The sequence below is a fragment of the Calonectris borealis genome, chromosome 18 (genome assembly GCF_964195595.1).
Source record: "Calonectris borealis chromosome 18, bCalBor7.hap1.2, whole genome shotgun sequence".
Lineage (NCBI taxonomy): Eukaryota > Metazoa > Chordata > Aves > Procellariiformes > Procellariidae > Calonectris > Calonectris borealis.
Window position 1 is genome coordinate 13,020,204 of NC_134329.1, and position 25,742 is coordinate 13,045,945.

Genomic DNA, 25,742 nt, shown 5'->3' on the forward strand with positions numbered 1-25,742 from the left:
ATTGCAAACATCCCAATTTGCTGTATTATAATACTGTAAATGATGATTTTTTCCTGTGTAATAACGTAGCTTGTATCAAACACAAGTTCTCTGTGATACCAAAAACTCAGAAAATTAAAATTCTTCTCAACACTATGCAGACATGAGAATGTTGTGAATCTTTATTATTTTTGATGCAACATGCTCAAGAAATACCTGTATGTAAAGGGCAAAAGTATGAGTCTGAATAGTTCTTTCAATTTTGTTACTAAACATCCTGGAACTTGTTTAATTTAAAAATTTGAAGGATTTAACTGAAAAATGAGGGATTAATTTGTACATATGCCTTCACCATGGGAAGAACTGCGATAGGGCTGTGGACAGGAGGAGGAGGAGGGGTGAGGCTTGCAGGTATACAATCTCTCTTCTCACTTGGTGTTCTGTGTAGGTGTGTGGGGAGGTGTTTGGTTCCGAAAGCCCCTGCAGCCTGAGCAGTCCTTCGCTGCCTGTGAAGGAGCACCTGCAGCCCCGGCCAACTGTACCAGTTAGGAGTAAGGATTTCCCAGTCTGAGAATCTGTCAGGTCCGGAAGGTGGGTGCGGTGCTCTGTGGCTAAGGACGAGCCGTGCTGAACTCCGCCTTCCCACAACAGAAACGCTATGTCTTATGCTGCTGCATCTCTCAATGCATTCCCTCGGATAACCTAATGAAAAAGTTTAATGTTACTAGAAACTTTTCTCTAACGAAAAGACTGACCTAATCCAGAGTTCAGAAAACTCAGCTTGATACCTTATTAATATTGAATTGCAACTATTTGTGTAGAAATGGAGATTGTGGGGGAGATAACATTATAAACTGCCTTTTTTTTTTTTTTTAATCTCCTGTACAGATTGCCATCAGCTGTCAATGCTGAGTACTTAAACAGTGATGTGGTTATTAAAAAAACCACAAACTCTCTCTAATTAAGTCTCTGTAGCTGTCTTCATTTATGCCCTTCTGTCCCCAGTACACCTATCTGTTCTGGCTGGTCCAGTTTGTTTCTAGCAAGCTGTATTTTCTAAGCTGTCTATGGCAAGTGTCTTAATTTTGATTAGCCAAACTAATTTCAAAGCGTTCTTAAATTGCTGAGGTCTTGTCTATGTGTAAACTTGCATTAGTGTGTATAAAGCTTTCTTTTTTTTTTAAATTTTTGCTTTTACGATGGTTTATTTAGGATTTACTTTAAAGGCCTTCCTAATTAGATATAGGTAGAATTACTCTTTAAAATAGAAGTAAGAGGAGTTACCAGTCTTTCACTAACCTTAACTACATCTTTGACAATGCATCATTTTCAGAGTCAGAAGATAATGAAAACTAACTGCAGCAGATCAGAATTATTTTGCTTGATGAAGAAAAGTTTGAAGTAATCAGTTGTAGAGTGGATTGTTGTTGTGGTTTAACCCCAGCCGGCAACTAAGCCCCATGCAGCCACTCGCTCACTCCCCCCCGCTGGGATCGGGGAGAGAATCGGTAAAATTGAGAAAACTCGTGGGTTGAGATAGAGACAGTTTAATAGGTGAAGCAAAAGCTGCGTGTGCAAGCAAAGCAAAACAAGGAATTCATTCATCACTTCCCGTGGGCAGGCAGGTGTTCAGCCATCTCCAGGAAAGCAGGGCTCCATCACGCGTAACGGTTACTTGGGAAGACAAACGCCATCACTCTGAACGTTCCCCCCTTCCTCCTTCTTCCCCCAGCTTTATATGCTGAGCATGACGTCATATGGTATGGGATATCCCTGTGGTCAGTTGGGGTCGGCTGTCCCAGCCGTGTCCCCTCCCAGCTCCTTGTGCCCCCCCAGCCTGCTCACTGGTGGGTGGGGTGAGGAGCAGAAAAGGCCTTGACTCCATGTCAGCACTGCTCAGCAGGAACTAAAACACCCCTGTGTTATCAACTCTGTTCTCAGCACAAATCCAAAACACAGCCCCGTACTGGCTTCTGTGAAGAAAATTAACTCTACCCCAGCCAACACCAGCACAATTGTACATGTAAGTGACTTCTGAAACTGTAGTTCATGTGAAAACAAGTTGCTCTCTGAAGGAAGCAGCTTGTGCAATTATATAATAAGGAAATAATTCTTGAAGTTGTGAAAACTGACAAGCACAGGAGCAAAAAAACCTCTTTCTATTTAAGAGTTGCATAGTTATTAGTATCTACAGTTAGGCATCTGATTTATGACCACTGGTCTGTTTTTCCAATATGCAAATGTAAGTATGGAATATCTTTGTCCATTTCTATCACATTAGCTATTAACCACTGACTTAAAACCTGTTCATATTTGAAAGACTTGTGTAACTGGTTTGCTACAGTCTCCTAGTGAAAATGCAACCTACATTAGATGCTTAAATAAATTACATTTGTAGAAACACTTTTTTTTAAGTGTTAATGGTGAAGCTAGGGTTTGTGGAGTATAGTTTGTCTGTTATGCTTTTAACCAATATAATGAAAAATGTTTTAAGTACAAACCAGGTGCTAGCACAATTCTGGGTTAGATGTTATATCCAGCAAACTTTTTATTTTGTGGAAGGTATCTGACTACTGCACGTATATTTAATGAACTTTATAGTCTTAAACTTATTTTCAACTTTCAAGCTGAAGAAGTTCAGCTTTTTGTAGTTGTTCATCAGTCTTGACTCTACAAATTTACATCAGCTGAGTCATTGTATTGTAGATATTAACAGTTGTATCAAGATGTGCAATTTACTTGAGTTAACAGAGAAGCTAACGGTGTCACAAGTTCTTGCCTATTCATGTTGCGCTGGCTGTCCTCATTGCAAGTGGCTAAAAGTATATGGTTTTCTAATGCTGTTTTTCCATAAAAGCAATTATAGCTATGTAAACATCAACAAAGATGGATTGGACATTAAAATGACTGAATATTTTGCATTCTTTGGAGGATATTTCTCAAAGGTATTCTACTAGGTATAATTAAAGTAACATTGCTTCATATAAATTGCGCTTATCAGTTTTAATATCTTAATTTGTTTGCTGGTACATGAATCACTGTTGGCTTTCTGAGTTTCAGCAGCATCATTTAGAGTGATATTCCATCCTAGTGGAGAATTACACTTTATTAATGGTTTTAAACAGGGTGGTTGGTGAATCTTCAAAACTATTCAGAGGCCTACATTATTCTAATGTAAGCAGTTCCTTGTGGCGGGATGGTTTAGGAATCGGTCTGTAAATAAAGTAATCAAAGTCTCATAATAAATGCAACTTGACATGCCCCATCACTGCAGTTAGGAAATACATGTTACATGAGTTCTGCTCTAAGCAAATGCTATTCCATGGAAAACATCTTTTGGAAGAATCTAGAAAATTACGTGGGATATCTGTTTAGGCTACTGAAAAGTCATTATTAGGCAAAAATTTCTTGATATATCTAGTAACTAATAACCTTGAACAACTAAATGAAAATTGCCATATTAAAGTTCCAACGGGTAACTTGGTAGGCCTGGCTTGTACCCAGAACTGTCTAGCCTTGCTTGGACTTTCTGCAGCACCACGCTGCGCGTGATGATCCAGATGTCCTCTGAGCACTGCGAGCTTGAGGGAGAAACAGCTTTTATAAACACCTAATTACTGATCCTTCAGGGTCCTGCCAGTGACCCCAAACAGTTCGCAGGTCACCAGTACTACATGGACTGGCAAATGCATCTATTGTAGTAAGCAAATCCAGTAAGAAAAGTAGATTTATTTATTCTGGTCATTGTTTAATGACAACAGGTCATATGAGCTAGGAGCTAAATTCCCCAGTGACCAATAAAAGATTCCAGCGATTTTCAATACTTCCGAGTGTACAAAGTAAAAGAATTTTCTTAACCATGTAGCTAAGAATTCCAGCTAACATTAGTGCCATGATTTGATATGAAAATTGCATGGCAATCAAGATTTCTTGATGCTTGCTCTGCATGAGTTTCCTTTCATCTTACCAGCTTTGAGAATGGTACCCTGGCACGTGGCTCCAACACAGCTTCTGTGGTTGGCCCTTTCTCTTTTGAGGTCAAACCTCAGAATAAAATCTTGCAAAAAGACATGCAATTACTAGCCATGCTCTGCCAGATTATTTTTAGATTGTTCTTTGTAGCTGTATCAGTTCTTTGGGTAGTCATTAAATCTTTTCCTAACTCATGCTGCCATTGCTGTTTACCTCAGTGCTGCCAAAATTTTCTGGCACCCTAATCGGGTAGTGTGAATCCAGAAACTACAGTCCTTGAAATAAAGGTGTTCCAGGAGAGCGACTCTGAGACATTGCCTATTCTGCTTTAGTTAAGTCCTCCTCAGACATCCTTACTGTTTGAATGGTGAAGTCATCTTACGGCTTTAAATATACTTGCCTTTTAATAGTGAGATTGAATGTTGCTCAGCAGTGCTTTATGCTGTCTTGAAAACAGACCATTTTCAAGAACTGGAACATTAGTGGGAAGGAAATGAGGTGAACTGTGGGAATTGTTGGGCACCAAATTACAGAAATCTATTGCTTTCTGATAGGTAATCTACAGCAGAAAAAAATACCTCAAAACAATTCTGTACAACACTGTAGCCTTGTAACATGGAATGTCTCAGCCCTCTTTTGGAAATGTCAGTTCTGCATGACTGCACTGTTGCACAGCAGAAGTGTTTTGATCTACAGGATGAGTGTACAGCGCAGACCAGGCTTGCACAGAGATCAACAAGATCAGTTGAGGTTTGGAGATGCGCCTTTTTTGTTGCTATGAAAGCTGCAATTCTTTGTGCCCTGATACCACATACTCACACTGTTATCTTCAGTGTCCCTCTCTCCGAGTGTTGCATGACTGGGAGATGATTAAAAAAAAAAAAGCAAAGTTCCTTGCTGCTGAGTACCTCCCTTCAGAACAGGAGCGGCTTGAAAGATCGGTCCTCTCAGTGGGGCTGTCACAGCGCGACTGTGGAGGAGCATCAGCGTGTCAGAGCGATACAGGGAGAACCATTCTGAAGGGTGGAAGGAGCAGGAGCACTGAATCCTCCCCACTTGCAAAGCTGCCTTTGAGAACCAGACTTTCTAGAGAGGTGAGAATCCTTACAGGAAAGTACAACTGGAAGTAATGAGGTGCAGAGAACAGAGTGGGAATAGCCTCCTTAAGAATAACTCCTGTGTTCACATCAAGGAATGTTGCTGTCCCAGAAAGGCTTTGTCCTTAAAAAGAATGAAATTTAAGTAAATCGCCAACCTCCAAATATGTATCTTAAAATGAACTTGAGCTTATTGCTCCCTAACTCCTGCTAGAAACTTGACAGCATGTTCTGTTGCTCACCTAGAAAGGAAACTTGCATGTCCATGCTAAAAACGCAGATCTGACTGTCACTGGGGACATAACTTCTTCACTACTTTTCAAGCCTTAAGAAATGTATTTGTGTAAGTCCCTTACTGTCCATTACAGGATGCTAACCAAACTTCTTATGGTCACATTTTCCAGTTTAAAATACAAATATCAGTGGAAAAATAATCAGGGTTCTGTTTGCACCTGAAATTCTTCACCAAGAATGCTGCTTGAGTGGGGAAGAGGAAAGGGCTTGAACTGATGAAAGTGGTGAAGTCTCTGCCGTGGTCATGCAAGTGGTGCTAAGCTAGCTCATGCCCTGAGTGTGCCAGGTGTGCTCCTGAAATGTATCTTCTGGCTTAGTTTTGTTGAAAAGGAATCCAGTTACGTACTTTGAGACCACTCAGCAATATGCATCGAAGTGTGGGAAGTGATGGTGATCGAGAGATTTGCTTCCAAAGTACACTTTTGATCCAACTTAATATGCTAGCTTAGATGCGCCTGAAGGCTTTCAGATTAGTATGCAGAGTTTGGTTCTGTGTAAAGTTGTTGACCTTTTGATTAGTTACAAGGATTTTAAGAATCATTTATTTCAATAAGCTGGCATGACAAGGAGTAGTAAAGCACAGGAAACATTCAATGTCCCCCAAGCATGTCCCTCCCTTTCCTCAAAAAAACTAAGTCTGGGGTTCATTTGAAGTGGCCTTCTGGCTTTAGTCCTTTTTGGATAAAACCTGACATTTTTAAAGTTGTTCTTAGAGGGCTAGAGAATACTTTTTTTTTTTGACGGGGAGCCGTTGTTAGCAAAAGCTGCGATTTCACATAACCATGTACCTTCAGGCTGGAACTTGCTGGATTTGCTTATATCAAAGCTGATGCTCACAATTTGGTTGCGAACTGCAAAGCTGAGGACCCCTACTTGCTTTTTTGTTGGGTTTTACTTGTTCTGTTCCTATCTCTAGGACTATGGATCTCACCTCGTCTCTTAAAATGGGGAACGATAATGTTTTTTCAGAACAGAACTGGAGTATACGCCTTCTAGGGCAAGTTTACATTTAAGAACACCCAACAGAAGCTGCAAATGTGGCTTTTGTTGTCTTATGCAGTGGTTATTTCATCTGCACGTTGGCAGCTGCAAATGGGGGATTAGCTGAGGAAAAAAGCAGGAGTGAGGAAGCAAGCTGCAGCTCCTGGTCTTGATTTCTAAACTTCCAAGTGGCCTTGAACCCTTCCTGCCGCCTGAGGATTTAGTTCTGACTAAGGAGAGCTTCTGGGTGGTGCCCCTGAATGGAGCCATTCACGCAGCGCTCTTCAGAAAGCTGATTTGGTGATCTTTCCGATGTTACCTTAAATTACCTCTTATTCCTGCCTCCTCATGCTAATACATAGATTTAAAAAGAACAGAGTGTAGTGTAATTTCAGTTATGTTTGCAGTCATTTATTCATCTTAGTTAAATGTGGCAGAGAGCAGTTCTCTTAACACTGTGAATCTAGGTTTAGCTGAATAAAATGTAGGGGTTTATTCACGGAGCTAGCAATGCGCAATTTGTGTCCAACTCGACTAGTTCCAAATTCGCTGCAGGCCCTGATCCTGCAATTCGCTTCTCCTGGAAGGACCCCCTCCTCGCGGAGTTCGGCGGGGTGCTGCAGCCGTGCAGAACCCAGGCGTTTTGCAACCAACCTCTAGAGCACTGCTGAAGAGTCAGCTGTGAAAACAGCTTTAATGTCCCACAAAGAGCCTCGTAAAGCCCAATAAATAGCTTTTTTGTTGTTGTTGCAAGAGGGAGAGCATTGGATCCGCCCTGCCCGCGCGGGCTGCTGCGGCGGATCGGTCCCTGCTGCAGGGGCGGCTCAGCACCGGCGGCTCAGCCCGCCCCGAGCACCGGCGCTCCCCGCCCGGCCCGGCCCGGCCCGGCCGTGCCGCCCGCAGCTCTGCGGGACGCCGCGGGGCCGCGCTCGCTGCGCGCCCGCTCTCCCCGCAGCGCTACCTTAAGGGGCTGGTTGACATCAGCCGAGCGGGGCGGGCGGTGTGGGTGGGATTTCCTGTGCTGGAGGTCAGCTGCTCCCCGTCCCTCTCCCGTCCCTCCCCGCCGCCCGGGTCCCGCTCTCCCCGCGCCGGAGGGTCCCCGCATCCCCCCGGCTCCCTCCTCTCGGGTTGGATTTACATAGTGATGTGTAAGCTACAGGATGCCCAGCAGCACTGGAAAGAGGTTTAAACCGACTAAATACATCCCTGTCTCCACAGCAGCTGCCTTATTAGTGGGTTCGACTACTTTATTTTTTGTTTTCACGTAAGTACCGCTCCGGCGGAGGGGGGCCCGGGCTGGGGCCGCCCGGCCCGGTGGGGAGGGGGGACGGCTGGGCTTGACAGCTGCTCCAGGCCCCGTCGCTGCTGGTCCTGCTCCCTGCCCGCCTCCTGCTATCCCTCCCCGGCTTCGCTTTGCAGAGCCTGCTCATCTCTCCGTATGATAAAATGCGCCTGGCAGTCAGATCCACCATTTCGTGGCACATGAACCCCGTCAGACTCCTGCAGCTGCCGGCTGTGTGCACCAACGATGCCAATTAACGGCAGCCCCCCTCGCCCCCGCCTGCCCAGGCAGGGCTGGCGGTGTGGGAGAAGCGCATCCCCCGGCACAGCCGCCCCGGTGCCGCCCGCTGAGCCCCGCCTGTGTTTTATCCGGCCGGGGTCTCTGCTGCAGGAGGGAGAGCTGGCCTTTTCCGTGATAAACTCTCTGCTTCGGGGTTTATCCGGCAGAGCCTTCTGAAGTGGAAGGAATCCTATTCTAAGCGTTACGGATTCTACATGTTTTTATGTAACTGTCCCTAAAAGCCTGAGGATCTAATGAACAAATGTAGATTTGCTGGAAGGAGGGAGGGAGGGGGAAACTTTTTTTTCCCTCCCTGTTTCCTCTTCTCTCATTCCCTTCTCCCTTAAATGCAAAATTGAGCTCTGGCGGTCGGCTTGCAGATCTCCTGTAGTTACATGAATACGTGAGTGGTGTAGTGCTTTCGCTTGCTGTTTCCTCTCCCTTTACATGAACTTGAGTTCCGTGGATCGCCAGCCCGTCCTGTGCGGGGCTGACGGCAGCTTCCCTGCAGAGGCGTCGTTGGGATTTCGAGGGATGCTACAGAACTGCTCTGAAATGAGCTTTGACTGAGCTGCTTTTTGGGAGGTGAAAAGATCGCTGTTGGATATTTAGATTTATTGTTTCACTTATTTTGAAACTCTGTTTTCCTTGTTTTGCCATTGCTGATTTCTAACTGAGCTCAGTGAAGCTGTTGGGAGCAGAACACTGTGTAACAGAGGGAGTATGTGTCTATGTCTTTATCCCTCTTGGTTTGGCTGTGATACGATTCTCGATGTTTCAAAATGCTCATTACTGGTATGGTAATCTTAATGTAGGATTTCAGAATAAAATGCGAATGTTGTTTTGTCTAACAGTTTCTTAAATTGGAACAGATTTTGACACTGAGTTATGCTCTTGACTTGATGTGGCTTGATTTGTCGTTGCTTGTTTTTAATGCATTTGATATTAAGTCCTGGTAAATCCTTTCAGGATATTATAGTGTTTCAAGAACTGGTACAAGCCCCAAGAACTGGTACAAGTATAAGCCCATCATTCATCATTTGAGCGTCTAATTATAGTTTGGCACTCGCGGGCCAACACAAGACAGATTTTGGCTTCTGTGATGAACTTGGTTGACACTGGTGTCATGAATATTTTTTAAATGGTTTCATAGTCAAAAAAAGGGGTCTTAATGCCAGCATTTATTTTTCCTGCATCTTGAGAAATGGATGTATGCTAAGGTTGTTTTGGAAGCTGTATGTTTGTTTTCACATGATACTTCCAATGTAGAGCTACAAATTGCTTAGTGATGTAAGACTTCCCTGGTAACACAGTTGTTGTTGAAACATCCTTTTGGCAGCAGGACATCAACTGAGATGTTCGTTTTAGAATTTGTTACTGTACGGAAGAAGCAATTGGCTTTAGTCTATTACCGAATCTCAAACTTAACTCTGCTCCCTCTGTTATCAGTGAATAATTACATGCAAAGTGAAGTATTTTTAGGATCTCTCCATATTGTAACTTGGCCTGTGCATCTTGAAGTGTTAGTAAATTTTTTGAGGACTGTCCCAGACATACGTTCTCTGCTGCTGCCAAGTCTTGTGTGTAATAAAAGTAACACATAGTTGAGCAACTGTTGTCAGGCAGTATCTGAAGTCCTGTCCATTCAAAAATACTCAGATAAATTTGTATGGCATTGCTGTTGGTTTTTCGTGAGCAGTTTTAGTAAAAGCTATCTTTGTCTTGGAATCAAAGCAAGTAGTATGCATGAGATTAGTGTCTTTTGTGTGGTGGTGGGTTTTTTTCCCCTTCCCTGAGCATCTCCATTTTTTATCTTTTTCTACAGGCAGTGTTTTGTGTCCTGAAGATCTTTTTGTTGTGAAATGTTATTCAAGGCTGAAATAGACCTGAATTTTCAGGGGTGTTGATTTGCACGACTCTGTTGATGTTAGGTAGATCTTCGATATGCAACACTTGAGGCACTGGCCTAAAATTGGTTTAAGCAGTGTTATTGATACAATCCATGCTTGCCTGTCATAGCACGAGAACTTTATCAGATGAAGATTTACAGGTGTGTTTATTAATTCCTTATTTGTGTCATTAAGCTCTAAGGCAGCTATGTCTGTTAGTGAACTTACCTGTGCATAAATACACGAAACTGATAATGGATGGGACTCAGATCCCAAACTTTGGGTGCAGATCAGCTCAGTGGGATATCAGAGACTTGCGCAACTTCAGTGCTGTGGAACTGAATAATGGAGGTTAATATATGTGGAAAAATTGAATAACAACTTTTTAAAACCAGTTACTGAACAGAAAAAGTGGTCCTTTTAGGGCACTGCAAACATTTCTGAGTAACATGTATGAAAAACAGAGGCTCTGAACTCGGCTTTCTCCCTAGCTGTGTTTGTGGGCTCAAGCCACATGTTACGAGTGTCTTCTGCTAGATGAAAAGCTCTTTGAACTTGAAGGCCAGGGTTAGCTTTTTAGCAACGTAGTCTTTATTTTTTAGCGTTTGTCCAAACAACTTTGCTAAACAACAGCACATGAAGAGTGTTTGAAATACACGGTATCCGCTATTAGTTGATGGTGGTGTTGATCAGTGGTACTCTTGTACTTTAATTTGGGAAAATCCCATGATAGATTCTGCTTTATTCTTTTTCCTAAGCTAACTATTTAGGATTCACTGTATCGCTGTTGTATTCCTTCTGGTTTTATGAGGGGGAACTAAACTATTTAGCTATCAAAATTATTGCCTGGAAAGGCAACTAAGTATTGCAGTTGTATTATCGCAGACTTTTAGCTCTCCCTGTGTGTTCCTTTAGTAATAAATACAAGAGTGTGAGTAGGTGGTCTAATTTGTCACAGTAGGAGAGTAAACAATCATTAACTCTAAGCATTACGAAGGAACGTATCAATAATGTTATATATAATGATTAGGTTATTTACTTATATGAACAAATCAAATGGCATAATGAAGAAAGAACCAATTCTTCTTAATATTGCAAGAATCCACAGTGATTCAGTTGTAGCAGACCTGAACTTATTTCTACCAAAACTTTTTTTCTTCATATTTCTCGTAAGGCTTTTTGTTAAAGATAACAATTTAACCCATTTCAGTGAAGTCTGGGCTCTTGTGCCTTGGACCACCGACTGCTATGATGTAAACCTCAGGGTGTTCATACAAAGAACCTGAGTCTTGTGAACTTCCCATGTTATTTTAGGTTGCGTAACTTCCATATTAGTAGAGACTGCAGCTTAATTGTCAGTAAGCATAATGCTGTAAAGCATAACGTCACCCAATGAACTATTATTCTGGAGTTAATAGTTCTCTTTACCTGTTTAAATTGTGCTACTTACTGGAGTTTTTAGTGCTGAGAACCTCTGACTTAGTTTAGCAGCTGTAGTGCCTGTATCCGTAGATTACACAGCAAGCTAAAAGCATAAGGCTTTAAGGAAAAACCGTGGCTCATTTTAGTAAGGAGAAAAAAAGCTCTTCATTCTCTCGCTGAATATTGTAGACTAGAAATTTCTAATGAAATACCCATTTTCAGACTGTATTTTTCTGTAGCATGCAGTCACTTGAGCATCTTTGAAGTACAGCAGAAACACGTAACTCGTAACAAAGGTCTAGGTGCCACTACTTCTTTGATATAATGGTAGTAATGCTGCTGTATATTGTTCCCTTAAATGTGATAATAAAATGGGTAATTTTCTGGGTGAAGTGAAAGCACAAGGGAGGTGGAAACTCATTCAGTCAATACTGAAAATGAGACTACAACTTTGTTCTTAGAAGTCATAATGGGAGGTAATCATTAGGTATACGCCACAGACATATGCAATTGGCACTCTAATGCAGTCTGTGACACAGGGGAATTTAATATCAATAACCCTCAGGAAACAACTGAGGAGTGATAAATTGGTATAAAAGAACAACTGAAGTTGAAGTCACAGTAGGGGTGGAAAGAAAATAGAGAAATAGCCTAAACCCTTGCTATTCAGGTGTAGAGGGAGGAAGAATGGCTGGTAGACTGTACTCAATAGGAGGGCTTGTGGATTTACCTGAGCAAGAAGGAAAGCTCAGCTTCATTCATGAATGTTTAAAAAGTTTTTGGTATTCCCCCCCACATTTGTACATCATGTTACTGTATTTCATGAACTAGAAAGGCTCAGCATTTCTGCAATTGCTTAAACATACAGGTTAGCTGTATATGAACTCAGATACACTTATAATGATAAATGCACTTCTTAAATCATAAGCACTTCCCCCCTTCCCCCCCCAGTTATATGATCCTGCACTGGAATAGCCCTAAAGTAAATATGTAATAGCATTTTAAAGTTCAAAACTATAGTAACCATTCTGGCTGGTAGTTCATGGAAGTATAATTATATGTGTACCTAAAATTACTGAACTATCTATTAGATCTCCTCCTCCCATGACTTGTCCATGTTCATAGATCAAAAAAGGGGAAAGCATCGTCTGCTTTTTTGACTTGGGTTTATTTAGTCACTAGCAAAGGTCAAGCTAATAGAAGATCATCTTAGCTTTAGTGAATTCGATGTTTTTCTTACCTAAAGTATTTTAAGGACTTCAGTGTACTCTAGTTCCAGATGTTCAGATGTTCACTTCTGCCAGTTCAGTGTTCTGATTTCAGTTAGAATAAATGACAAAATGTGATTTAAAATACATATTACAGATGTTATGGAGCTTCATCTGTAACGCAGGTAGATTTTATACCAGCCTAGAGGAAATAGAACTGGATGCTGATAAGTAGATGCACAAAAAAGGAAATAAAGATCATAGCTCAGATTGTTTAATCTTGAGATGCTGCTGGACAGCATGAATTCTGCCTTGGAGCGTGGTCTTACATCCCTCTTACGGTTTGGCCTCTGCCTAGTAACTTGCTGAAGGCTGCCTGTGGATTTGGGTGTAGCTCTGGGGGTTGTTGCTTGTGACTTACGATGCTAGAAGTTCAAGGCTTGCTGTGGTGTGTGTGAAAGCATGTGGAAACACTACCGCTCTGCTTATCCACTTGCCCGTTGTACTAACTGAACGGTCATACCAGATATCTTTGTAATTTTGAAGCTTTTGCAACACAAAGCTCATCTGCCTTGTCTGGTTCTAGCCATCCTAGGGATTCATTTGCTATTGGTAATGCCAACTGTGAAAAAGAACAAATCCCCCCTTCTTGAACTTTCTTTCCAAACCATACTTCACTACTTGGAGCATTAACCTATTTCTGGGTTGGGGGGGTGTTGGTTTTGTTCCTCCCACCCCCACCCCTCTCCATATGCCAAAGGAAGAAATTGCTGGAACTGATGGGGAGCAGCTTCAGAAAGTATACATTCACTGACAGCCATGCAGATGACGCTATGTAGAGGAAAAAGGGTGTGCAAAAAAAGCGTCTATCAGTTTAATTAGGTGAATTTCAAAACTGACTTCACAAACACTGATTTCAGGTAGTGCAGTTTAGCCTCCTGAGATATTTTAACATTTTCCATCTTAAATGCATCTTTAATGGCAGGTTTTCCCTGTCCACTCTCCTTGCGATCCAGAAAAGGTAAAGCTTGCCAGGTTGACCTGAGTCATCTCTGTTGTCATGTCTGTCAGCCTCTGAAAAATATTTATTCTTGTTATGACAAAGAAATGTCCTTTTAAGCTGTGGCAATTTCATCTTGGTATATAATTTTTGTAAAGAGAATCTAGACAAACTTGTCATGCAAGATAAAAAGACAGGCAATCTCAACAGGAAAATCCTTTTAACTGAAGTGTGAAAAGTCTTTTTTTTTTTATGCTGGAAGAGAGCTCAGTTTTACTGCTTTTAACTAGTTTATTCTATCATCTTTGCTTCTAAGGGGACCAGCAAAGTTGGCAATACAGGACACTTCTGAATGCTATTAAAATTCATTCCTTTAGAAAAAACCACAATGTTTATTATCAACAGGAATATTTTTTCTTCCTGTAGTTTGGGAGAGGGGAAAAGGAATCATCTTTGTTGGATGGTAGTAAATAGCTAGACATCTTCAGCTGTGGGATGCAGAGTTATCTGCGTGCAGCCATCACAGTGGCATTTCAATGCTCACTGTAGATCTAGCTTTAAAGGCAGAAGAGCCAATGCAATGGAAGTTATTCCTGTACGTGGGCCATCCACAGCTGTAGTCAGTGTGTGATTTATGGCAGTAGCGACCTCCTTTCTATTTTTCCTAATGAGCAGAGATTAAGGATGTGGATGTATGGAAATGGGACTGAGAGTGTCAATTAGATCAGGATGGGCCTCTCAGCCTTTGTACAAACAATTTTTCTATTTTTGTTTAAGGTCCCTTTCAAGATGCCAATTTAAATATTGTCCATGTTTGTCCAAGTATGCCACACGTGTATCCTTTTTATAAATAGAAGCAATCCCTACAAAATTGTTCAAAAGACATGGGAACTCAGCTGGTTTGTTAGTAATGTAAACTAAGGGATGCTACTGTTCAAAACACAAATAAAACTGAAATTGAGCGGCAGATACATTTGATGACCTTAGAGGTCTGATTTTTGAGGTTCGTTACCCGGGACATTTGCTAATTACACACTTATATTTTTGTATAAACAACTAATTCTGTTACTAGGTGCTTCTTAGCTGAAATCAGCTGTAGGACCCTGTGGCATGGGGATCTATGTGGGACCTCTGAACGATGACCGGGAACAGGTTTCCTCTTCTTACTTTACTTAGTGTATAAGCTACAAGGAGACTTTTCAAGGCCTACAAAGGGCCTTGAGTTTTGCTTAACTTGCATTGGAAGATGTCTGGAATACAGTAATAAGGTGGCATAAGCCAATTTAGAGCATGAAATAGATGCATACTGGAGTGGGGAGAAGCATCTTAAAAGCTGACTCAGTGCTACACTTGTGTAACCAGTGCAAAAGTGGAACATTGATTTACTGTGCTTTGATTCGAGCCAGTAGATACAAGACTTTTCTCACTAATCCAAGAGTAATGTTCAATTTGGCCGCACTGTTACAGAGCTACTATTAGTTGATCATTTGTCCGTGGGAGCTGTTAATGAAATTGAAAGGAAGAGGCATGGGGTTGAAACAGTAATGCTGCAGTTTTTAATGGAAATTCTGTATTATTCTTTTGCAAAGAATATCCTAAATTGGAAAACCGTAGTCAGCCTAGATCTTATTTTACTGTACGAGAGGTGGTTTTGGGGATCCTTGCTTGGTGATTGCAATAATTAATTCATATGAGTACACCACAGCATAGTGTATACTGCATAAAGGTTCAGCCAGTAATCTGTATCCAGAAAGAGGATTTAATTAGTCACTGATTATTCTTCTGCAATTACTAATGCAATTTCAAAGACTTGCTTCAAAGCTGTCCGAAGTGCCTAAAACTCTGAACTCTAAACCTATTATGCAGACATTAGTGGGTACTTGAATCTCTGATTTTCTCAGGATGGAGTTGATGGAATAAACTGTGCAGTAACCCATACTTAGATATTGCAGTGGTTACCATGGTTTTCTGTTTGTGAAAGTGTAAACGCAGAATTTGTGGACTTCAAATGTGAAATTCTTATGAAATATCTGTACCCTACTGCTGTGTGGTGAGATCATCCAGTAACAAAGGACAGTGGAATCAGGTGCAGAAAAAAAGACCTCTTGAATTTTAGATCTAAACACCAAAGCAGCTGTTTCCAGTGTACCTGTGCACCATTTGTTGTGTACTTTAATGTTGTGTGAAGTCACATAATTAGGAAATGCTGCCCTTTGTGCAAGAGGACAAGGAGCTCTGTGGAGCAAGGCAGGCAATATGAAGATGGGATACATGAAATACAGATTTTTGTCAAGCCGCATATAAAATGATGTCATTATTTTTTGATGAAGGGAGGCGTTCATAGAGGCTGACTACTCAGCAATTCCCATGGAAGTAAGGTTTGTATATGCCACTTTGAAATGACTACTCTCCAGAAAACCCCTGTACGCACTCAGACGAAACTAATCGTAGAATATTCTTAAATGAACAAATTACTTTTTAAGTTGGAGCCTAACAAAGCGAACTTGAAACTTCTTAAATATATAAGGACTTTCATAAATAAAGTCAGACAAAGCCTTACTCCCCCAGGATTCTTAAAACTAAATTGGCATTTACATTAGCTCTCTTTCATGTCTTCAGGGAAATAATCCAATGTAATATCTATATCAACACAACTTAAATACAGTGCTGGGAATAAGGAAAGCTTGGACATTTCTATAAACAAGCATAATTTTAATTTAAACTCAGGTCAATCACAGAAATGCTTCAAAACGGGAAGGGTTCAGCTTAAAACTTTTCTGCCTACTCTGATCGCAGTCGGCTGAGAGAGGCAGGTGTTTTCTTATGGAAAAACACTTCCTCTCCTCCTTTTCAGCCACTTCAGTTTCAAAAGTTATTTGGGATTATTTTCATTGTGTATAACTTCCCTTTCAATTTTTTCTCATGAGTGCGATCTCATTTTGCATGTTTAGCTTTCTCTGAAGATTAATGTTTGCCCTAGCAGTAAGACTCTCCAGATGTGTTATGATCTAATAACGCTGAGCAGCAGTGGTTAACCCTTGTCTGCTGTCAGCAGCTTGCTGAACCACCTCCCCAAACCCAGCATTTGATTACGTCGTTTCTTGGCTCCAAGTGGCATGAGCCATTAGTTGTGTAGGTGGGTGTGCTCTCCCTCCACTGGGTTTGTGTCCGACTTTGGGCTCAGGAACCACTGCCCAGAGACTTCCCCCTGGAACCACACTGTTAACTTGGCTTCTCCTCCAACACCTCAGGGCACAACAGTGGAACAGGGACTTGGGGATGTCTGTATGATCATCTTCATGTGGTCAAACCTGTGACTTTGACCAGTAACTCTAGGTTCTTTTTTCTTTTTCTTTTTTTTTTTTTTTAATTATTGTCTCATTTCTCCCTTGTATGGTGTGTAAGTCGCACATCTATCTTTCCTCTTTGAAGATCTTGCTGCACCACTAGCCCTATTACCTGGCCGCATGGAAGCAAATTACTTTTCTAACGAGTTGCTCCTTGAATGTAGATTGAGGTTTGTGGTTTGAGTTGGCAATCTAGGTTCATTTTTAGGGGTTCATTTTGTACAGACATTAGCTCTATCTTTGTGCTTTACAACTGTGGCTCACGAAGGTCTCTAGGATGGTGTTAGGATTTGGTCTGGCAGGACTCATTTTCTTTGGATATTACACGGCATGTAGCCTTGATGTTGTCTGAGCTAAAAATTATTAGCAAGACCCCAAAGGCATCAACTCTTCCCTGTATATGTGCATTTCTGATTAAAGAAGCTTGTCTCCTTTCTTAACTGCTATTTAGGTGACAACTGGAATTCCCCATTCTCACAAATTTATTGGATGCGAAATGTTATTCTGGTCCATACCTCCAAATCAATACTGTTTCTTGCCTGCCTTCAGTTGTAACTTCTGCAGCTGGCCTTGAACCAGGTTAAATGCTTAAAACTGTTTGAGAAGTGTGCAGAAGCTAGCGAAAACTGCTACAGGTAGAGCCATAACAGTGAACAGAACATGCATGCTAACCCTGCTATAATATAGCTATATATCAGTTATATAATAAAGTTAAAATTTAGCATCCTAATTCACAGGGTCATTACTTCTCATCATATTCTTTAACTCTGTTTACACTGTATGCTAATTACTCTGCAAAGAACCAAGTACGAGCTTGTGTATTAATGCAGCTCTAAAGAGAGATTTCATACTATGTGCGTTTTAAAATAACATTGTACAAAGCGACAGCCTCTGTCTATAGTTTTTAACTTGATCAGTGCACAAGTAGGCTGGCTTTGCACGTGTCGCATTTTGTGTAAATGGCTAACAAGTCTTTATGGCAAAAACAATGAAAGCATCAACAGGCATTGGAATCTTCTTTCAAATGACCAAGTTTTGATAATTCTATAGGAAGAGTTATATAAAATGGCTGCTTCTTGATACATAGTATGAGTCAAACAGAAGGAGATATGAAGCCACAGAATCTGATGAGGTAACTTCTAATTCATGTACGGCAGTTGTAGCATCTGCAGCAGCAAAGGGGATTAATATTTGCCACAGAAATTTCAAAGCGCAAAGACAATGCAAGATTAAAATAACAGGACTTGCTGGGTGTGGCCATTAAATCAATGTGATTTTTTTTAAATTTTTTTTTTTTTAATTGTGGAAGAAAACTTCCAATCCATGTCGAGATGCAGAACTGTATCAGAAAATAAACTGCAAGGACCACCTCAGCTCCTCTCGGCAGAACTCTGCTAAGAATGTACCCTCATCTTACATAGTATATCCATTTTGAAACTTAAATTTTGAAATAAAAGCCAATCTATATGAGCAATGCTCGCAAGAGGCTGGGGAAGAGTGGAGGAGGACAGGCGGACACGGTTTTGTTTGTATTAGTGAGAGGGTTGGTTCCTTGAAACGGGATGGTTCTGGTCGTGTCGTCTTCGTGTATTTTCAGAAAATGGCATTTGGCAGATAGATTGCAATAATAATGAGATACAAGGTCTTACATGTGACAGTGAATTTGGCCCTGCTGCTGCTGATAAACAGTGTTTTCAACAGGTTGGGAAACATCTGCTTTCCTTCTCTAATGGTTGAGCTGAAGAAGACTAGATAGAACATAGCACAGTGATCTTTTGTTTCACATTTGGGTCCTTCCTGGTAAGAAGCTTTGAGTGTGGCCGTAAGCCTTCATGGGACCCTTCCTGACGTACGCAGGACTACGTGTGATTCCCCTTTGGGAGTTGCCCAGGAGACACCATTACTCAGTCAGAGGGCAAGGCCGTAAAAGACGCAGACCTGGGAAAATGCTCAGGTGTGTTTATGTATGTATATGTATTTTAAAATGATTTTGTGGTTAGGACTATTATTAGGGCTGCCTAGTGCCTGGGGTCAGGTCTTAATCCCGCAAAAAGCTTTCTGTACTGTCTCTGGCAAGTCGCTTAATCCTTCTTCTGCATTAAGTGCAAAATTTTATCTGTGGCTGTTTCTTATACTGGTAGTTGGCTGGGGCAAAACTGTGCCACTCTCTATGTTGATGTCTCTGTCCCTTCTGGTCTCAAGCAGCATAACTTGTGAATTAGGTCTTCAGTGCTATCATCCCTGTTCCTCAAAGAGGGAAACTGAGGCAGAGGGGCACTGTACAACTGGAGTATTGGTGTTTAGAAGTTTTGCACATAGGTGCCAACTCCAGGCTAATGCCCTGTTAGCCCAGGACTCAATGGAGATCATTCTTTCAGGGAGGGCTTCTGAAGATACGTGGTTTATTTTACAGTTTCTACTCCATCTAATGTCAGTTTGGGCCATCCTCAAATGCAAAGGAATGTCATGCAGCAAGACTGTTTTGGTTTTTTAACACTTAAATCTGCATGAATGTATGAATATGGAGATACATGTGCTAAAGCTTCATTGTCTGTCTTTAAAAGTTTAATGGTAAAATTGTAGTCTTTAAACTTTCATTTGTATGTCATTCCACAATGGCTAATTACTTGTGCCAAATAATTTTTCTTGCATTGTATTACAAAGGCTAGCGGGATAGAGCTAAACATGGTATCTGTGGTTCGAGAACTGAAAAATTAATGATTCCTTCTCTAGCCTGCTGTGTTTGATTTATAATTCATATCGGATAAAATAGAAATGCACTTCGGAGCCAGCTATCGTCTCTCCATTTACTATCTAGGTGGTTTTTTTCAATTCTTCCCTTGGTGGATGTTGGGGGCTTGTGAATTTTAGGCCCTAGGGTGCTCCTGAAGAAGGTGGTTGCCAGACCCATATTTTCTTCACCTGTCATTTTCTTCAGACTCTATGCTTTTTAGTATCTGGCCCCAGGACTTGTGTTGACCCCAAACTGCATAGCTGCTGTAGGAGACCGCTGCCATGTCCCTTGACTTTTAGCATAACGTAAGTGCGTCGTTTACCCTTTCAGAGGCACTTGACAGCAGAAGGAAATCATAGAATCATAAAGGTTGGAAAAGACCTCTAAGATCATCGAGTCCAAAAATGGAGAAGTACAGGGTTTTTTAAGTGCCATAAACAACTACTTACAGCCACTCTCCATCTCAGGGAGAGACACGGGTCTGGACTAAACGCTAACCCCTTTACACAATACATCCCTTGCTTCCTATGTAACTTCTGAGTGGTCTTTACAGTCATCCTGGGTCTTCCTGGGCTATCTGGCTGCCTCTTGTCTGGCTCTAATGCTGGGTTTTTTTGCTGTTCTCAGTCTCTCTCTTGACAGGTGACCTCCAGATCAGTCTGTCAAGGTGGATAAGGCCTTTTGCCCACACACAGGGTGATCCACTGCTTGTTTACCTTCTTCTGAAATGCCAGAGTAGAGAAAAGGGATTCAGGGTTATGAGGTGCCATTCAAAATCTAATCCCATCTGTTGAGCTGGGATGGCTTTTATGGGTCGATGCAAGAATTTTTCCATATCGAAACTGTAAGTGCTCTCAGTGGGTCACTGTCTTTATTGTGACTCACACACATTCCGTATCCTCTCCAAAGAGGCTGACCAACATTTATATCTTCTTCCCCACTAAGAAGTTCTGTATTCTTAGTCTGAATTTACTTAATCCAGATAAGTAAGCAGAGTTGGGTCTTGCCAACAGGGAAAGAGATGTCTAGCATTTTGCCAGTTACATTGACCCCTTCTGAACACAAGAGAGCCCTGTTTAGTGGAGTGATGCACTGGATCCTGCTTTTTTGTGATGAATATTCTTTATGCTTTTGTTTGCATCTTTGAGTGGCGTTATTTATTTTTGTTGCTTTAACTGCTTTGGAAATGAGGAAAAGCTATTTTGAGTGTAGTATCCACTTGGCATTAAAAAAGTGTCTCTTCCTGCCAGTTTTCTTCTTAGTTCCCCTAGAAATACTTTTCTGTTGGGCTGCTTCTGCCATTGTGTATGTTGTGATATGTCTCCAAAACAGCATACTATGCATGCACGGATGGGTGGATGCCTGCATGTCTGATGAGGGATTGACTCCCTTGGGCATGCGAGTCCTGCCAACTCTTCAGTTAGAAAACTTAAGGTTTTAATATACATTCTGTCTTTTAGTCCCAGTTTGGCCTCTTCTTTTGGAAGACGTTTCTTTGGAGCAAGGAATGATGTACTGTGGTTTGGGTTTGGTTTTTTTTTTTAAATAAAAAAGAGTATACTGTTATATTGAGATAGTTAATTAAACAGTCTGCATCTAATTCAGACTTCTCCCCTTAGGTCCCGTCTCACTCTTTCTTACCATGCCTGCTTAAATAACTTGACGAAGCTGTATAAGAATTACACAGATGGGATGAAGTCCATCTAAAGCTAGAACCTGATTCTGATCTCCTGACATGCCAATTAAAATCTTGCTGCAAAGTAATTATTCCTAGGTACTCACGTGACCACACTCTTGGTTTAAATCCCTTGGAGGGCTGTTGGTCCTCCTGGCTGATTGTGTTACTTCAGCTGTCTCTATCATCCTGCACGTCCTGGGCCATATCCTTCTGAAAGAGGACTGTCTGCTGCCCAAGGAGAAGATCCTGTTCCGTAACTTAGAAGTGATGAGCTTTTCAAGAGAAAAAAGAATAACATTCTTCAACTTCCTCTTGGAAATGACTGAATCATTTTGGTTAAAGCCTTAAAGTGGGACAAACATTTTGCTTGAAGGGGAGAGCTAGCAGAAAGACTGCAGTCTAACAGTCAATTTGGCAAAGTGATTTAGGATGGAAAATATCATGCAACATTGCTATATACCTGTGCACTTTCAGTGCCATCAACAGATATCTGAACACATGCCCGTCAACTTTTCCAGCAGCTGCTAGTCTTTACATGCTTCTCTTCACTCCTCAGTTTTCAAGTTGGGCTTTCTAATTTTCAAGAAGTACTGAGCCTACCCTCTGAAAGTCAGTCCTCTTAAATCTGCTTCTTCCATAGGGTGACAGTCTTAAAAAGGTCTTGTTTGCTCTTTGTTTTTTGAGTTCAGAAGACAGTGATTCAAACTAAATTATCTCTTTTAGAAGACACTTCAGACAATTTACCAGTCTGCCCACATTTAATTGGTAGGGGACAGAATGGAAAGACAGGAGAATATAAGATACTCCTATTGTGAATTAATCTTGCAACAGGCAAGGATTTCTTTCATTTTAATGTTTAGTCAAAGGAAATGTGTCTCTCTAAGGAAGAAGTTGCAAAGCTGTAAGGGATGTTGTGATTTCCCATGGCAGTAACACAGAAGGGATTTTATTTTTTCTCCAAGAATATAAAAACACTTGACTATCACTTCCCTGACTTTACCTGTGATATTTTGAAGGCTGTTGGAGGGAAGGTACATCAAGGGAGGCCTAGACTAACTCATTGCTGATTTTTACTCTGTGCTGCAGTAGCCTTGTCTGGGTCCACGTTCAGAAAGCAGAAACCTGTCAAAAGTCAGTAGAACTACACTGAATTTCCAAACTGTTACTCGTATTCTACATGCAGATTAGCTTTCTTTTTGTGCTTATTTATATTGGAAATAGCTTTCTAAAAATATAATCAATAAATGAACATAGAATGGCTGCTGCACAAGGCACGCTTAAAATGCAGTCATGTATTTGAAATCTAAATTCTTTATTTCAAACTAAACAAAATAGAAAGAAAAAATAATCAGAATTCCTGAGGGGAAAGTTCTGCATGTTCAGGTCTCTTGTCATAGCCTATTTTATTTATAAATATAAAAAACGTTAAAACTGTTTGTGTTCTAGAGCTATGGCTAGTCCAGTGTTCTTTGTCATTCTCCCACAATGTGACAATAATCCAAAAAGCATACTTCCATGTGGATACTACAAGGTTTTAGGTGCATTATATTATAAATGTGTATCTGGAAATAAACTGCCAATCTCCATTTTTGGATGAGCCTTAAAGGAAGATTTGGGCACAATAAAACAGACTTGTTTAGTGACAGTTCAGCATCACTTCACTTGCCATGTATGATCACCCTATCAAGAACTGCATCCTGCTGCGATGACAGTTTGCTGGAAACTCTCCACAGATTCATTGGAAGTTGGCTGAGCCCCAGCTCCACAAATTAGTGGTCAGAAGAGACTGTTTGTAGGGCACAACTCTATCCAATTTGTACTGTTGATTTGATTCTTTTTTTAATTAACACTTTAAAAAGTGTGTCAGCAGAGTGCCCAAAAGCCAAAAAATAATCGGCTAAAACATTTTATTGCAGCATATGATGCTGTTCCATATTATCATGGGAACATGGCACTTAGATATGGCAACATTTTTTTCTGTTACTTTTGTTCATTTTGTGGTCAACAGCAATTTAAAATACTCTAAATAGTCTTCAAAACAAATTCTGGGGTTTTGCCCTTTTTTCTTTTTTTTCCTCCTTAAATCCTTATCTCTTTTCCCTGAATTCCCTTAAAGTGCAGTATCTTAATGAATTTAAAGCCAACAAGTTAAATTTTTCTTCCCTTTTTTAAAAAAATCTTTCTCGGTAAGACCACTTTCTGTGCAGTGTCTCTAGCTTAAAGAGGTGATTGGTAACAATTATGTAAGGAAATACAATACTCCGTAGTCCTTTGTAGATCCTGTGAGTACAGTCAGGATTAATAAAATCTGGCTGGCTGATTTTTGGTAAAATCATCTTTCTCCTTTTTTCTTGTTTTTAAGCATCATCTTTTCTTTTTTTTAAACTGCTGCTTCCTCAGTGCTTTGTGTGAGACCTGTCACAACTCCATCCATTCCTTCAGTATTGCATCGCAAGGGTAGTGAATGTCAGGATGAAAGCTTAAAAGATTAGAGCTAGTGATGACAGCAGTTTTAAATGCACCCGTGCTTATGTTTCATGTTGTAACATTTCCTATAGTGTTCCTAGTTTATGGCTTCAGATTTTGGAAATTTTCCATGCAGGTAGATTGTGCCAGGTGCTAGAGCCATCAATATAAAGCAGGCTTGCTGTGTTAGGACCTCATACTGTTTACAGCCCTGCGTAGAGCAGGTTGGGTGAATTCCCATTCAAGGCTTTCCCTTTACCCTGCCCTACTGGGTTGACGTTGGCTGGCTGCCAGACGCCCACCCAGCCACTCTCTCACTCCTCCTCCTCAACAGGATGGGGGAGAAAATAAGGTGAAAAAGCTCGTGGGTTGAGATAAAGACAGGGAGATCACTTACTGATCACCATCACAGACAAAACAGAGTCAACTTGGGGAAAATTAATTTAATTTATTGCCAATTAAAATAGATTTGGATGGTGAGAGACAGACAAAAACTAAACACCTTCCCCCCAATACTCCTTTTTTTTGCAGGCTCAGCTTCATTCCTTTATTCAGAACTCCTCTACCTCTTCCCGCCCCGCTGAGCGGCGCAGGGGGGATGGGGAATGGGGGGTTGTGGTCAATCCATAGCAGTACCTCTCTGTCACTCCTTCCTCCTCACATGTTTACTCCAGCATGGGCTCTCCACGGGCTGCAGTTCCCGTCAGGAGACCTGCTCCGCGTGGGCTTCTCTCCACCGACCGCAATTCCTTCAGGAAATATCCACCTGCTCCAGCATGGGGTCCTCCTCAGGCTGCAGGGTGGGTATCTGCTCCAGCGTAGCCCTCTCCTCAGGCTGCAGGGTGGGTATCTGCTCCAGCGTAGCCCTCTCCTCAGGCTGCAGGGTGGGTATCTGCTCCAGCGTAGCCCTCTCCTCAGGCTGCAGGGTGGGTATCTGCTCCAGCGTAGCCCTCTCCTCAGGCTGCAGGGTGGGTATCTGCTCCAGCGTAGCCCTCTCCTCAGGCTGCAGGGTGGGTATCTGCTCCAGCGTAGCCCTCTCCTCAGGCTGCAGGGTGGGTATCTGCTCCAGCGTAGCCCTCTCCTCAGGCTGCAGGGTGGGTATCTGCTCCAGCGTAGCCCTCTCCTCAGGCTGCAGGGTGGGTATCTGCTCCAGCGTAGCCCTCTCCTCAGGCTGCAGGGTGGGTATCTGCTCCAGCGTAGCCCTCTCCTCAGGCTGCAGGGGAATCTCTGCTCTGGCACCTGCAGCAGCTCCTCTCCCTGCTCAGACCTGGGTGCTGGCAGGGCTGTTTCTCACACTTTTCTCCTCAGGCCGTGCAGCGTTTTGCCCTTTCTTAACTGTGTTTTCCCAGAGGCCGCACCAGCCTCGCTGAGGGGCTCAGCTCTGCTCTGCGGTGGGGCCATTGTGGAACCGGCTGGAACCGGCTGTGTCCAGCGCAGGGCAGCCCCGGCCTCTCCTCACAGAGTCAGCCCCTGCAGCCCCACTGCCAGCAGCGGGGGTAAACTGAACCCCCACCAAAATAATAATTTCTACGTAGATGTTCCAACAGTTCTACATCTATATGAATCTTTACACACAGGAGAAGGAGACCGTGACAAAGCAATGATAGTGACAACAACAACAAAAGCCCTTTGGACCTTCATCATCCCCAGCTGCACCACCAAGGTCAGTCAAACAAGTTGGGAGGAAAATGGATTTAGTTAATTTTTTTTCTGCATTTGAACTACTTGGTTTTTTAGTAGCTCTTAACAAACACTCTTCAGGAAAATTATCTAATGTGAGAGTGCAGCGATGGCTCACTCTGACTTATGAAATTCCTCAGAATTTCCATTGTGATTCTGTGAGTCATGTTAATGTGGCTTCTTCAGATGTGACTCAAGTATCTTCCATTTGCATGGCTTCCTTAATAGCTTCTCTGTCATGGTCTGGGGGTTGTTGGAGTCCGAGTTTCATTCATGGGAGTTTCATTCAAGCGCAAGGCACAAACGTACATCAGTTCTCGTGCGTCTGCAAGCTGCTGGTGAAGACAAGATTGCTGGTGGAAAGGCTGCCGCTGCACCGGCTGTAAACTGTCCCCCCGTAAGAGCTGGCTGCAGATATTACTACTTAACCTCAA

The 25,742-nt window shown here is 41.9% G+C and overlaps 1 protein-coding gene across 1 annotated transcript in view; it reads left to right on the forward strand.

The window, feature by feature from the left end:
• The first annotated feature begins 7,483 nt into the window (after window positions 1–7,483).
• The window catches only part of ZDHHC8 (zDHHC palmitoyltransferase 8), a 120,426-nt gene continuing 102,167 nt past the window's right edge, over window positions 7,484–25,742 (forward strand). The window contains exon 1 of the mRNA XM_075168014.1: window positions 7,484–7,587. Within this exon, the coding sequence (XP_075024115.1) occupies window positions 7,484–7,587 (104 nt within the window). The remainder of the gene's footprint in view (window positions 7,588–25,742) is intronic.